General features: G+C 39.8%; 1 protein-coding gene across 2 annotated transcripts in view; it reads right to left on the bottom strand.

Moving 5' to 3' along the window:
- Positions 1 to 14,405, bottom strand: part of TARS2 (threonyl-tRNA synthetase 2, mitochondrial) — a 232,674-nt gene that overhangs the window by 204,910 nt on the left and 13,359 nt on the right. For both annotated transcript variants that reach the window (XM_053705450.1, XM_053705454.1), the window contains exons 3-4: positions 8,983 to 9,173; positions 8,491 to 8,614 (exon numbers count right to left, since the gene is read on the bottom strand). In XM_053705450.1, the coding sequence (XP_053561425.1) occupies positions 8,491 to 8,614; positions 8,983 to 9,173 (315 nt within the window). The remainder of the gene's footprint in view (positions 1 to 8,490; positions 8,615 to 8,982; positions 9,174 to 14,405) is intronic.

Raw genomic sequence — 14,405 nt, 5'->3', positions numbered from 1 at the left:
TTACCAAGGAATGGGTACTCCTTATATTTTAGCTTCAACATTTAGAAAGATGTTTCCATTACTATCTTCTAATTTGGAACTTTGGGAAACCATCCCTAGGGTTGACAGAGACATTTCTACTTTGGCGAAGCGTACTACTATTCCTTTACTTCATTTATAGACCCTTTGGACAGGAAACTAGAGTCTTACCATAGAAAGGCTTTTCAGCAAGCGGGTTTTTTATTCAGAACAGCATTGTTGCGGCAGCCTCTACTTAATGGTGCAACAGTTTGTCTGATCAGATTTCTGACAACCCTATGGATGACAATTTTTAACATCACCCAAGTCTTATTAAAGGGATACTGAACCCAAATTTATTCTTTCATGATTCAGATAGAGCATGCAATTTTTAAGCAACTTTCTAATTTACTCCTATTATAAATTTTTCTTCATTCTCTTGCAATCTTTATTTGAAAAAGAAGGCATCTAAGCTAAGAAGCCAGCCATTTTTTGGTTTAGACCCTGGACAGCACTTATTTATTGGTGGGTGAATTTATCCACGAATCAGCAAGAACCCAGGTTGTTCACTAAAAATGGGCCCGCTTCTAAACTTACAATCTTACTTTTCAAATAAAGATACCAAGAGAATGAAGAAAAATAGATAATAGGAGTAAATTATAAATTTGCTTAAAATCGCATGCTCTATCTGAATCACGAAAGAAAAAAACATAATTTATGCTTACCTGATAAATTCCTTTCTTCTGTAGTGTGATCAGTCCACGGGTCATCATTACTTCTGGGATATTACTCCTCCCCAACAGGAAGTGCAAGAGGATTCACCCAGCAGAGCTGCATATAGCTCCTCCCCTCTACGTCACTCCCAGTCATTCGACCAAGGACCAACGAGAAAGGAAAAGCCAAGGGTGAAGTGGTGACTGGAGTATAAATTAAAAAATATTTACCTGCCTTAAAAACAGGGCGGGCCGTGGACTGATCACACTACAGAAGAAAGGAATTTATCAGGTAAGCATAAATTATGTTTTCTTCTGTTAAGTGTGATCAGTCCACGGGTCATCATTACTTCTGGGATACCAATACCAAAGCAAAAGTACACGGATGACGGGAGGGATAGGCAGGCTCTTTATACAGAAGGAACCACTGCCTGAAGAACCTTTCTCCCAAAAATAGCCTCCGATGAAGCAAAAGTGTCAAATTTGTAAAATTTGGAAAAAGTATGAAGCGAAGACCAAGTTGCAGCCTTGCAAATCTGTTCAACAGAGGCCTCATTCTTGAAGGCCCAAGTGGAAGCCACAGCTCTAGTAGAATGAGCTGTAATTCTTTCAGGAGGCTGCTGTCCAGCAGTCTCATAAGCTAAACGAATTATGCTACGAAGCCAAAAAGAAAGAGAGGTAGCGGAAGCTTTTTGACCTCTCCTCTGCCCAGAGTAAATGACAAACAGAGAAGACGTTTGTCGAAATTCCTTAGTTGCCTGTAAGTAAAATTTTAGAGCACGGACTACATCCAGGTTGTGCAGTAGACGTTCCTTCTTTGAAGAAGGATTTGGGCATAAAGAAGGAACAACAATCTCTTGATTGATATTCCTGTTAGTAACTACCTTAGGTAAGAACCCAGGTTTAGTACGCAGGACTACCTTATCCGAATGAAAAATCAAATAAGGAGGATCACAATGTAAGGCTGATAATTCAGAGACTCTTCGAGCCGAGGAAATAGCCATTAAAAATAGAACTTTCCAAGATAACAACTTTATATCAATGGAATGAAGGGGTTCAAACGGAACGCCCTGTAAAACATTAAGAACAAGGTTTAAACTCCATGGTGGAGCAACAGTTTTAAACACAGGCTTAATCCTGGTCAAAGCCTGACAAAAAGCCTGGACGTCAGGAACTTCTGACAGACGTTTGTGTAACAGAATGGACAGAGCTGAGATCTGTCCCTTTAATGAACTAGCAGATAAACCCTTTTCTAAACCTTCTTGTAGAAAAGACAATATCCTAGGAATCCTAACCTTACTCCAAGAGTAACCTTTGGATTCACACCAATATAGGTATTTACGCCATATCTTATGGTAAATCTTTCTGGTAACAGGTTTCCTAGCCTGTATTAAGGTATCAATAACTGACTCAGAAAACCCACGTCTTGAAAAAATCAAGCGTTCAATTTCCAAGCAGTCAGCTTCAGAGAAGTTAGATTTTGATGTTTGAAGGGACCCTGTATCAGAAGTAGAGACCAAGGTGGACAGGACGACATGTCCACCAGGTCTGCATACCAAGTCCTGCGTGGCCACGCAGGTGCTATTAGAATCACTGATGCTCTCTCTTGTTTGATTCTGGCAATCAATCGAGGAAGCAACGGGAAGGGTGGAAACACGTAAGCCATCCTGAAGTCCCAAGGTGCTGTCAGAGCATCTATCAGGACTGCTCCTGGATCCCTGGATCTGGACCCGTAACGAGGAAGCTTGGTGTTCTGTCGAGACGCCATGAGATCTATCTCTGGTTTGCCCCAACGTCGCAGTATTTGGGCAAAGACCTCCGGATGAAGTTCCCACTCCCCCGGATGAAAAGTCTGACGACTTAAGAAATCCGCCTCCCAGTTCTCCACTCCCGGGATGTGGATTGCTGACAGGTGGCAAGAGTGAGACTCTGCCCAGAGAATTATCTTTGATACTTCCATCATAGCTAGGGAGCTTCTTGTCCCTCCCTGATGGTTGATGTAAGCAACAGTCGTGATGTTGTCCGACTGAAACCTGATGAACCCCCGAGTTGTCAACTGGGGCCAAGCCAGGAGGGCATTGAGAACTGCTCTCAATTCCAGAATGTTTATTGGCAGGAGACTCTCCTCCTGACTCCATTGTCCCTGAGCCTTCAGAGAATTCCAGACGGCACCCCAACCTAGAAGGCTGGCGTCTGTTGTTACAATTGTCCAGTCTGGTCTGCTGAACGGCATCCCCCTGGACAGATGTGGCCGAGAAAGCCACCATAGAAGAGAATTTCTGGTCTCTTGATCCAGATTCAGAGAAGGGGATAAGTCTGAGTAATCCCCATTCCACTGACTTAGCATGCACAGTTGCAGTGGTCTGAGGTGTAAGCGTGCAAAGGGTACTATGTCCATTGCCGCTACCATTAAGCCGATTACCTCCATGCATTGAGCCACTGACGGGTGTTGAATGGAATGTAGGGTGCGGCAAGCACTTTGAAGTCTTGTTAGCCTGTCCTCTGTCAGGTAAATCTTCATTTCTACAGAATCTATAAGAGTCCCCAGGAAGGGAACTCTTGTGAGTGGAACGAGTGAACTCTTCTTTTCGTTCACCTTCCATCCATGTGACCTTAGAAATGCCAGCACTAACTCTGTATGAGACTTGGCAGTTTGAAAGCTTGAAGCTTGTATCAGAATGTCGTCTAGGTATGGAGCTACCGAGATTCCCCGTGGTCTTAGTACCGCCAGAAGAGCACCCAGAACCTTTGTGAAGATTCTTGGAGCTGTAGCCAATCCGAATGGAAGAGCCACAAACTGGTAATGCCTGTCTAGGAAGGCAAACCTTAGGTACCGATAATGATCTTTGTGAATCGGTATGTGAAGGTAAGCATCTTTTAAATCTACAGTGGTCATGTACTGACCCTCTTGGATCATAGGTAAAATTGTCCGAATAGTCTCCATCTTGAACGATGGAACTCTTAGGAATTTGTTTAGGATCTTTAAGTCCAGGATTGGTCTGAAAGTTCCCTCTTTTTTGGGAACCACAAACAGATTTGAGTAAAACCCCTGTCCCTGTTCCGATCGTGGAACTGGATGGATTACTCCCATTAACAAGAGCTCTTGTACGCAGCGTAGAAACGCCTCTTTCTTTGTCTGGATTGTTGACAATCTTGACAGATGAAATCTCTCTCTTGGAGGAGAGTATTTGAAGTCCAGAAGGTATCCCTGAGATATTATCTCTAGCGCCCAGGGATCCTGGACATCTCTTGCCCAAGCCTGGGCGAAGAGAGAAAGTCTGCCCCCCACTAGATCCGATCCCGGATCGGGGGCCCTCAATTCATGCTGTTTTAGGGGCAGCAGCAGGTTTCCTGGCCTGCTTGCCCTTGTTCCAGGACTGGTTAGGTTTCCAGCCTTGCCTGTAGCGAGCAACAGCTCCTTCCTGTTTTGGTGCAGAGGAAGTTGATGCTGCTCCTGCTTTGAAATTACGAAAGGAACGAAAATTAGACTGTCTAGCCTTAACTTTGGCTTTGTCCTGAGGCAGGGCATGGCCTTTACCTCCTGTAATGTCAGCGATAATCTCTTTCAACCCGGGCCCGAATAAGGTCTGCCCTTTGAAAGGTATATTAAGCAATTTAGACTTAGAAGTAACATCAGCTGACCAGGATTTTAGCCACAGCGCCCTGCGTGCCTGAATGGCGAATCCTGAATTCTTCGCCGTAAGTTTAGTAAGATGTACTACGGCCTCCGAAATGAATGAATTAGCTAGTTTAAGGACTCTAAGCCTGTCCGTAATGTCGTCCAGAGTAGCTGAACCAATGTTCTCTTCCAGAGACTCAATCCAGAATGCCGCTGCAGCCGTGATCGGCGCAATGCATGCAAGGGGTTGCAATATAAAACCTTGTTGAACAAACATTTTCTTAAGGTAACCCTCTAACTTTTTATCCATTGGATCTGAAAAAGCACAGCTATCCTCCACCGGGATAGTGGTACGCTTAGCTAAGGTAGAAACTGCTCCCTCCACCTTAGGGACCGTTTGCCATAAGTCCCTTGTGGTGGCGTCTATTGGAAACATTTTTCTAAATATCGGAGGGGGTGAGAACGGCACACCGGGTCTATCCCACTCCTTAGTAACAATTTCAGTAAGTCTCTTAGGTATAGGAAAAACCTCAGTACTCGTCGGTACCGCAAAATATTTATCCAACCTACACATTTTCTCTGGTATTGCAACTGTGTTACAATCATTCAGAGCCGCTAACACCTCCCCTAGTAATACACGGAGGTTTTCCAGTTTAAATTTAAAATTTGAAATATCTGAATCCAGTCTGTTTGGATCAGAACCGTCACCCACAGAATGAAGCTCTCCGTCCTCATGTTCTGCCACCTGTGACGCAGTGTCTGACATGGCCCTAATATTATCAGCGCACTCTGTTCTCACCCCAGAGTGATCACGCTTACCTCTTAGTTCTGGTAATTTAGCCAAAATCTCAGTCATAACAGTAGCCATATCCTGTAATGTGATTTGTAATGGCCGCCCAGATGTACTCGGCGCTACAATATCACGCACCTCCCTCTGAGCGGGAGATGTAGGTACTGACACGTGAGGCGAGTTAGTCGGCATAACTCTCCCCTCGTTGTTTGGTGAAATTTGTTCAATTTGTACAGATTGACTTTTATTTAAAGTAGCATCAATACAGTTAGTACATAAATTTCTATTGGGCTCCACTTTGGCATTGCAACAAATGACACAGGTATCATCCTCTGAATCAGACATGTTTAACACACTAGCAAATAAACTTGCAACTTGGAAATACAATTCAATTAGAATAATATTAAAACGTACTGTGCCTTTAAGAAGCACAGAAGATCTATGACAGTTGAAAATTAATAAATTGAAACAGTTATAGCCTCAATCCTTGTAAACAACACAACTTTAGCAAAGGTTTAATCCCATTAGCAAAGATAACAAATTCTGAAAGCAGGAAACAAATTACAGAATAAACATTTTTTATCTCAGTCAAACTACAATTCTCACAGCTCTGCTGAGAGAAATTACCTCCCTCAAAATAAGTTTTGAAGACCCCTGAGCTCTGTAGAGATGAACCGGATCATGCAGGGAATACAATGAGTTGCTGACTGAAATATTTGATGTGTAGTAAAAGCGCCAAAAAACGGCCCCTCCCCCTCACACACAGCAGTGAGGGAGAACAGAAACTGTCAGAAAACAGATTAAGCAACTGCCAAGTGGAAAAATAGTGCCCAAACATTTATTCACTCAGTACCTCAGTAAATGAAAACGATTTTACATTCCAGCAAAAACGTTAAACATAATCTCTAGTTATTAAACAGCTTTATGTATTTCTTACAGTGTAATTCTAGTGAAGTACCATTCCCCAGAATACTGAAGTGTAAAGTATACATACATGACATTATATCGGTATGGCAGGATTTTCTCATCAATTCCATTGTCAGAAAATAAAAGCTGCTACATACCTCTATGCAGATTCATCTGCCCGCTGTCCCCTGATCTGAAGTTTACCTCTCCTCAGATGGCCGAGAAACAGCAATATGATCTTAACTACTCCGGCTAAAATCATAACAAAAACTCTGGTAGATTCTTCTTCAAACTCTGCCAGAGAGGTAATAACACACTCCGGTGCTATTTTAAAATAACAAACTTTTGATTGAAGATATAAAAACTAAGTATAATCACCATAGTCCTCTCACACATCCTATCTAGTCGTTGGGTGCAAGAGAATGACTGGGAGTGACGTAGAGGGGAGGAGCTATATGCAGCTCTGCTGGGTGAATCCTCTTGCACTTCCTGTTGGGGAGGAGTAATATCCCAGAAGTAATGATGACCCGTGGACTGATCACACTTAACAGAAGAAAATTGGGTTAAGTGTCCCTTTAAGTCAGCCAATGCATTCAACTGCAATTGTTGATATTATCAGGATTAACGCCAAGATTATGGCTCTAGCTGTTTTGATTTCTAAAACAATACTTTTGACTATTCCCTTTCAGGGTAAGATTTTATTTGGTTCTAGTTTTAACGCTATAATTTCTCCCATGACAGGAGGTAAAGGAGCCAATCTCCCTCAGAAAAAAAAAAAATCCAAAGGGAAACGGCAGGGCTCATAATCATTTTTATTCCTTTCGTTAATCTAGGAACCAAAAATCCTACTCTTCTTCACAGAAGAATGTATTTTCCAGACCTCCCTAGAAGTCCTCTTCTGCAGGTGAGCAAATTACACTGATAAACTTATAGCCATCCGACCTACTTCTAGAATCCACAAACATATTTTTTTTATTTTAATCATGGGTCTAAAATACAAACAAATCAGACAATTTTTCAATTTGTGAAATTCCTAATTAAGTTGTAGACACAAAGAACATATGGAATAGTAAAATTTTCCAAATATTTTAGTAGCAGTAGTGAACACTAAGATCTACTTTTACGCCAAATGCAATAAAAACTTTGGTGTCTATCTACCGAATGTCCAGTTTAGTGTTTTATAGCCCTTAAGTAGTTTATTTGGTTGACTTGCATGGCAGATAATGAATGGTCTCTTATGCTTCTTCCTCCAAAACCCAAAATAGAAGAATTATCAGGTTAAATAAAAACAATTATTTAGGATAATGCTGAAAGAAATAATGGCCAGGAAGATCTGTATTTACACAACATAATGTCAACCAGTACACATAAATCTATACTTACATTTTCTCAGAGAATTCCTAGACAAATAAATAACGGGTCTATCTGCACTTAAACAGTATTCTTTTTATTTCTTTTTTTAAGTTGATTTAAAAAATAAATGAAAAAAACATTATGCAAATTCAGGGTTATAACCAAAAAATATCCCAGCAGGATAACAAACATAACAAACTTGCGGAAATAAGTCAAAGGTGAGAAAAGTTACAACCAGGAGGAAATTTTGTCCTAGTTACTACAAATGCGAACAAGAGTCTACAACCTGTTTAACATGTGTATTCAAAATCCAGACTGTGTCAGTGTGAAGTAGACAAACTTCCCACACTATCCAATCCTGCTTCTGCAGGATCATGATATTCACTAAAGCATGACTAGCAGAGTTTACTTGCTAAGGGTATAAGCCAAAGTTCAGAAATCTATTGTGGCTGTAGAAAACCAAATGACAATCCATGTAAATGTATGGGGTGTCTCAATGTAGGATCACAGGTGGGGTGTGAAGCAATTAGGTAGGCATATCTCAAATCCTGCAATAGTGAGCACACTGTAGTGTGAGGGGTTAAACCCCCTTTTTGCAACTGTGCAGAGCTCTAGGTCAGCCTACTTAACACCAAACACCATACTTGATCTTAAGATCATGACCCATTGTTCTAGTGTTGCAAGTTTTGAGAAAACAGCTTTCATCCTTGCATTACGAAATCGTTAAATATACTTAAAAGTTTCCATAAAGCACCTCTCTCCTTAATATCGCCTTAATATGTATAGCTTCGGGAAGTTGTACTTTTTAGGCCATGCACCACTTAGTTATTTCCTTCTGGAGATATAGTCTCCAAAACTGTATACTATTTAAAATGAGACATAACAAGGAATCCATAAAGTGGCATAAGAACCTCACATCTTCTGCTGCTAATACAGTACAGCCAAGCATCATCTTTGCTTTTGCTACTGTTTTTCTACATTGTTTTCCAAACTTCATATTGTCTGAAATCATAATTCACAAGTCATTAACAAATCCTAAAACAGCCAAACATAGCCTTCATTTTAAACCCTTATATATTCCTTAAGGCTTTGCACTTTAATAGTAAACTTACAGCTTGTCCCTCAAGAGAGTCAAATGTCAGGAACTCCAATGCAGAATCTGATTCTAAGGGCCGATTTAGATCAAAAGGAACTCCATGAACTCTGGCAGCAACTGCACTGTGGGCCAGGCTTGGTCTAAAAGGGAACACACACTGTAAGCATCTTTGTATTTATTAGTATGAATTGTTGTCATAGCTGTTTAAAGAGACACTGTAGCGCAAAAAATATACATGCTCTAAATCATTGAAGCATGGCATTTTTGCCTACTTATTGTTGAATGTTGAGTGGGTAACCCGAACAAATAGGTAGAACATAAAAATATTCCTCAGTACAACTGGTGAGCCAATTGACAGTGGCAGTTGCACAACCCCACTGGCTGCGCTTATGGGTAAATTACCCCTGAAAAGGGGTTAACAAACAAATGAAGAGTTCCACAGTAAGTAATGCAAAAATGTTATGCTTTAACACAACAATGTCTCTTTAATTCAGAAGTTATACTTTACCCAATGTTTATGGCTACATCATATGGTGTCGTTTTCCAGGACTCTCCGTTCAGCTCTTTTCCATCTGGTAAAGAGATCTTGATGGGTTGGCTATTGTTTAAGACTCTTTCTGCAAGTCTCTTTTCATGACGTGCTCTCAGCTTCTCAAAGCACTGAAGCCTCTCCGTGATAAATTCAGGAAGATGTTTTGACTGTAAGAAGAGAACAGACAGACAGAGTCACAAATGTGAATTATCCAAATTAAAAACATACAATGTTCCACTGTAAATTATTTCAAACCTATTAAAGAGACATTAAAGGGACATGAAACCCACATTTTTTCATTTATGATTGAGATAAAGCATGCAATTTTAAACAGCTTTCTAATTTACTTCTATCTTGATATCCTTTGCTGAAAAGCATGTGTAGATAGGCTCAGTAGCTGCTGATTGGTGGCTGTACATAGATGCCTCATGTGATTAACTCACCGATGTGCATTGCTATTTCTTCAACAAAGGATACCTAAAGAATGAAGCTAATTAGATAATAGAAGTAAAATGGAATGTTGTTTATAATTGTATTCTCTACCTGAACAATGAAAGAAAAGTTTTGGGATTAGTGTCCCTTTAAACACTTTAAGATGGTAATATAAAATGATAGAAGTACAGAGCACTGTTATATTCCACATTTATAACGGTCTCTATGTGGCCACAGCACAGAAGGTAACCTAAGTTACAACATGGCAGCTCCCATTGTTTTATAGACACTAAAACTTTACACTTATTTACTCAATATTTAAACAGCTAATGAAACTTTGGAAAGTACATCTACATGTTATTCACAGACTATTCTTTTCTTTGAACGCATCATTCTATCTAGCTTTTATTTGGTGTTTAATGTCCCTTTTAAACCTCTTAAAGGAACAGTCTACTGCAGAATTTATATAGTTTAAAAAGATAGATAATCCTTTTATTACCCATTCCCCAGCTCTATTAATAGACTTTTTACCTCTGTAATTACCTTGTATCTAAGCCTCTGCAGACTGCCCCCTTATTTCAGTTCTGGGATTAGTGTCCCTTTAAACACTTTAAGATGGTAATATAAAATGATAGAAGTACAGAGCACTGTTATATTCCACATTTATAACGGTCTCTATGTGGCCACAGCACAGAAGGTAACCTAAGTTACAACATGGCAGCTCCCATTGTTTTATAGACACTAAAACTTTACACTTATTTACTCAATATTTAAACAGCTAATGAAACTTTGGAAAGTACATCTACATGTTATTCACAGACTATTCTTTTCTTTGAACGCATCATTCTATCTAGCTTTTATTTGGTGTTTAATGTCCCTTTTAAACCTCTTAAAGGAACAGTCTACTGCAGAATTTATATAGTTTAAAAAGATAGATAATCCTTTTATTACCCATTCCCCAGCTCTATTAATAGACTTTTTACCTCTGTAATTACCTTGTATCTAAGCCTCTGCAGACTGCCCCCTTATTTCAGTTCTTTTGACAGACTTGCATTTTAGCCAATCAGTGCCTCTCATAACTCCATGGGCGTGAGCACCATGTTATCTAAAAACTGTAATTCAGATAAGAGGTGGCCTTCAACGGCTTAGAAATAAGCACATAATCCTACCTAAGTTTAGCTTTCAACATAGAATACCAAGAGAACAAAGCAAATTTGATGATAAAAGTAAATTGGAAAATTGTTTAAAATTACATGCCCTATCTGAATCATGGAAGTTTAATTATGACTAAACTATCCATTTAAATTAAAAGGACAGTCAAAACCAGAATTTATGTTGTTTAACCCCTTAATGACCACAGCACTTTTCCATTTTCTGTCCGTTTGGGACCAAGGATATTTTTAAATTTTTGCAGTATTTGAGTTTAGCTGTAATTTTCCTCTTACTTATTTACTGTTCCCACACATATTATATATCGTTTTTCTCGCCATTAAATGGACTTTCTAAAGATACCATTATTTTCATCATATCTTATAATTTACTATAAACAAAATTATAAAATATGAGGAAAAAAAAATGGTAAAAACACACTTTTTCTAACATTGATCCCCAAAATCTGTTACACATCTACAACCACCAAAAAACTCAGATGCTAAATAGTTTCTAAATGTTGTCCTGAGTTTAGAAATACCCAATTTTTACATGTTCTTTGCTTTTTTTGCAAGTTATAGGGCCATAAATACAAGTAGCACTTTGCTATTTCCAAACCACTTTTTTTCAAAATTAGCGCTAGTTACATTGGGACACTGATATCTTTCAGGAATGCCTGAATATCCCTTGACATGTATATATTTTTTTTAGAAGACATCCCAAAGTATTGATCTAGGCCCATTTTGGTATATTTCATGCCACCATTTCACCGCCAAATGCCATCAAATAAAAAAAATCGTTCACTTTTTCACAAACTTTAGGTTTCTCACTGAAATAATTTACAAACAACTTGTGCAATTATGGCATAAATGGTTGTAAATGCTTCTCTGGGATCCCCTTTGTTCAGAAATAGCAGACATATATGGCTTTGGCGTTGCTTTTTGGTAATTAGAAGGCCGCTAAATGCCACTGTGCACCACACGTGTATTATGCCCAGCAGTGAAGGGGTCAATTAGGGAGCATGTAGGGAGCTTGTAGGGTTAATTTTAGCTTTAGTGTAGTGCAGTAGACAACCCCAAGTATTGATCTAGGCACATTTTGGTATATTTCATGCCACCATTTCACCGCCAAATGCGATCAAATTGAAAAAAAACGCTAAATTTTTCACAATTTTATGTTTCTCACTGAAATTATTTACAAACAGCTTGTGCAATTATGGCACACATGGTTGTAAATGATTCTCTAGGATCCCCTTTGTTCAGAAATAGCAGACATATATGACTTTGGCGTTGCTTTTTGGTAATTAGAAGGCTGCTAAATGCTGCTGCGCATCACACGTGTATTATGGCTAGCAGTGAATGGGTTAATTAGGTAGCTTATAGGGAGCTTGCATGGTTAGTTTTAGCTTTAGTGTAGAGATCAGCCTCCCACCTGACACATCACACCCCCTGATCCCTCCCAAACAGCTCTCTTCCCTCCCCTACCCCACAATTGTCCCCGCCATCTTAAGTACTGGCAGAAAGTCTGCCAATACTAAAATAAAAGTTTTTTTTGTTTTGTTTTAAAAAAATAATAATAATTCTGTTGTGTAGGAAACCCCCCTTAGCCCCAACCTCCCTGATCCCCCCCCCCAAACAGCTCTCTACCCCCCTCCTCTGCCTTATTGTGCACCATATTGGGTACTGGCAGCTGTCTGCCAGTACCCAGTTTGAAATCAAATGTTTATTTTAAGTTTTTCTGTAATGTAGCTTACCCCCCTTAACACCCAACCCCCCACCCTCTCCCAGATCATTAATATTTTTTATTCCCACGCTCTCTCCCACTGAGTCCCACCTTGTGCCTCTTCCACTTTAACTTTTGGCCAGTTTCACGCGCGCACGCTCCAGTGCACATGCACGTGCACCCACACGCGATCCCGTCCCCCTCCTCTACTGATGGCCGCCTACTCGCCTCCCTGGACACGCTCCCACCCACCAACGATCATAGCCATCAATAGCCGATGCAGAGAGGGCCACAGAGTGGCTCTCTCTGCATTGGACTGCTTAAAAAAGTTATTGCAGGATGCCTCTATAGCGAGGCATCACTGCAATAACATGAAAGTAGCTGGAAGCGATCAGGATCGCTTCCACTGCTTTCAAAGACCAACGACGTACAGGGTACGTCCTTGGTTGTTAAGGACATTTTTTTGGAGGACGTACCCTGCACGTCGTTGGTCATTAAGGGGTTAAAAAGATAGTTTTAATCCCTTTATTACTTGTTCCCCAGTTTTGCATAACAAACACAATTATAATAATACACGTTTTACCTCTGTAATTACCTTGTATCTAAGCCTCTGCAGACTGCCCCCTTATTTCAGTTCATTTGACAGACTTGCATTTTAGCCAATCAGTGCTCACTCCTCGGTAAATTCACATGCGTGAGCTCAATCTTATCTATGTGAAACACGTGAACTAATGCCCTCTAGTGGTGAAAAACTGTCAAAATGCTTTTAGATTAGAGGCGGCCTTCAAGGTCTAAGAAATAAGCATATAAACCTCCTAGGTTTAGCTTTCAACTAAGAATACCAAAAGAACAAAGCAAAATTGGTGATAAAAGTAAATTGGAAAGTTGTTTAAAATGACATGCCCTATTTGAATCATGAACGTTTTTATGGACTTAAATGTCCCTTTAAGAAGAATTTATTTTTAAACTTTATCAATTCTGGTGGAACTATAACATCAATACTGACTAAAATCTTAGGGGGAAAAATGACAAAGCTGTAATTAAGAGTTAACCTCAGGAGACCGTTGAAGGGTCAAACAGTGCCTTTGATTTAATGGACAGTCTCTCCAGTCTTTTATAAGGGACCAGCAAGTAACCCAAACTCCTTTTCATATGAATACATTTGTTATTTTCCAGCAAAATACCATATTTCTTAAAAAGCAATAAGGAAATAGAAGGAAGCTTCTTGAGTTACTTAAACCACGAAATATACAATCAAAATGGCAGCAATCAATTTAATTACTTTGTTTATTTAAAAAAAAATTCAAAAGGGGGCTTTTTGAAAAGAAATAGTGACCACACTAAAATAATCTCACATAAGTGATCTATAGAAAAAAACATAAATTATGCTTACCTGATAATTTTCTTTTCTTCAGATGGAAAGAGTCCACAGCTGCATTCATTACTTGGGACTTCAGAACCTGGCTACCAGGAGGAGGCAAAGAGACCCCAGCCAAAGGCTTAAATACCCCTCCCACTTCCCTCATCCCCCAGTCATTTCGCTGAGGAACAAGGAACAGTAGAAGAAATATCAGGGTGAAAAGGTGCCAAAAGAAAAAATATAATAGACACCCCACATAAAAAACAACAGGGGCAGGGAGCTGTGGACTCCTCCATCTGAAGAAAAGAAAATTATCAGGTAAGAATAATTTATGTTTTTCTTCATAAATGGAAAGCGCCCACAGCTGCATTCATTACTTTTTGGGAAAACAATACCCAAGCTATAGAGGACACTGAATGCAAAACGGGTGGGTACAAGAGGTGGCCCATTCTGAAGGCACCAGGCCTGCAAATCCCTACCCATAAAAACCTGCTTCGTCCGAAGCAGAGAAAACTTAGAAAAAAGAAAAAGCCCCAAGGACACTGACCCGCAGATAGTCCATAAGCCTTGCTAGAGACCGCAGAAATACTCGACTGAGCCAACACACCTCCAGGAGACACCGCCACCCAGCAGTCAGTCCCCAACTTAACACCCCTTACTAGAGAAAAGGGATCAACTACCGAAACCTCTCCAAAAAGGAGAAGACGTGGAAGAAAAAAAATCAAGGATTCCCAAA

Source organism: Bombina bombina, chromosome 1, assembly GCF_027579735.1.
Source record: "Bombina bombina isolate aBomBom1 chromosome 1, aBomBom1.pri, whole genome shotgun sequence".
Lineage (NCBI taxonomy): Eukaryota > Metazoa > Chordata > Amphibia > Anura > Bombinatoridae > Bombina > Bombina bombina.
The sequence above is the reverse complement of the archived record's forward strand: the minus strand, read 5'-3'. Positions and strand labels throughout refer to the sequence as shown.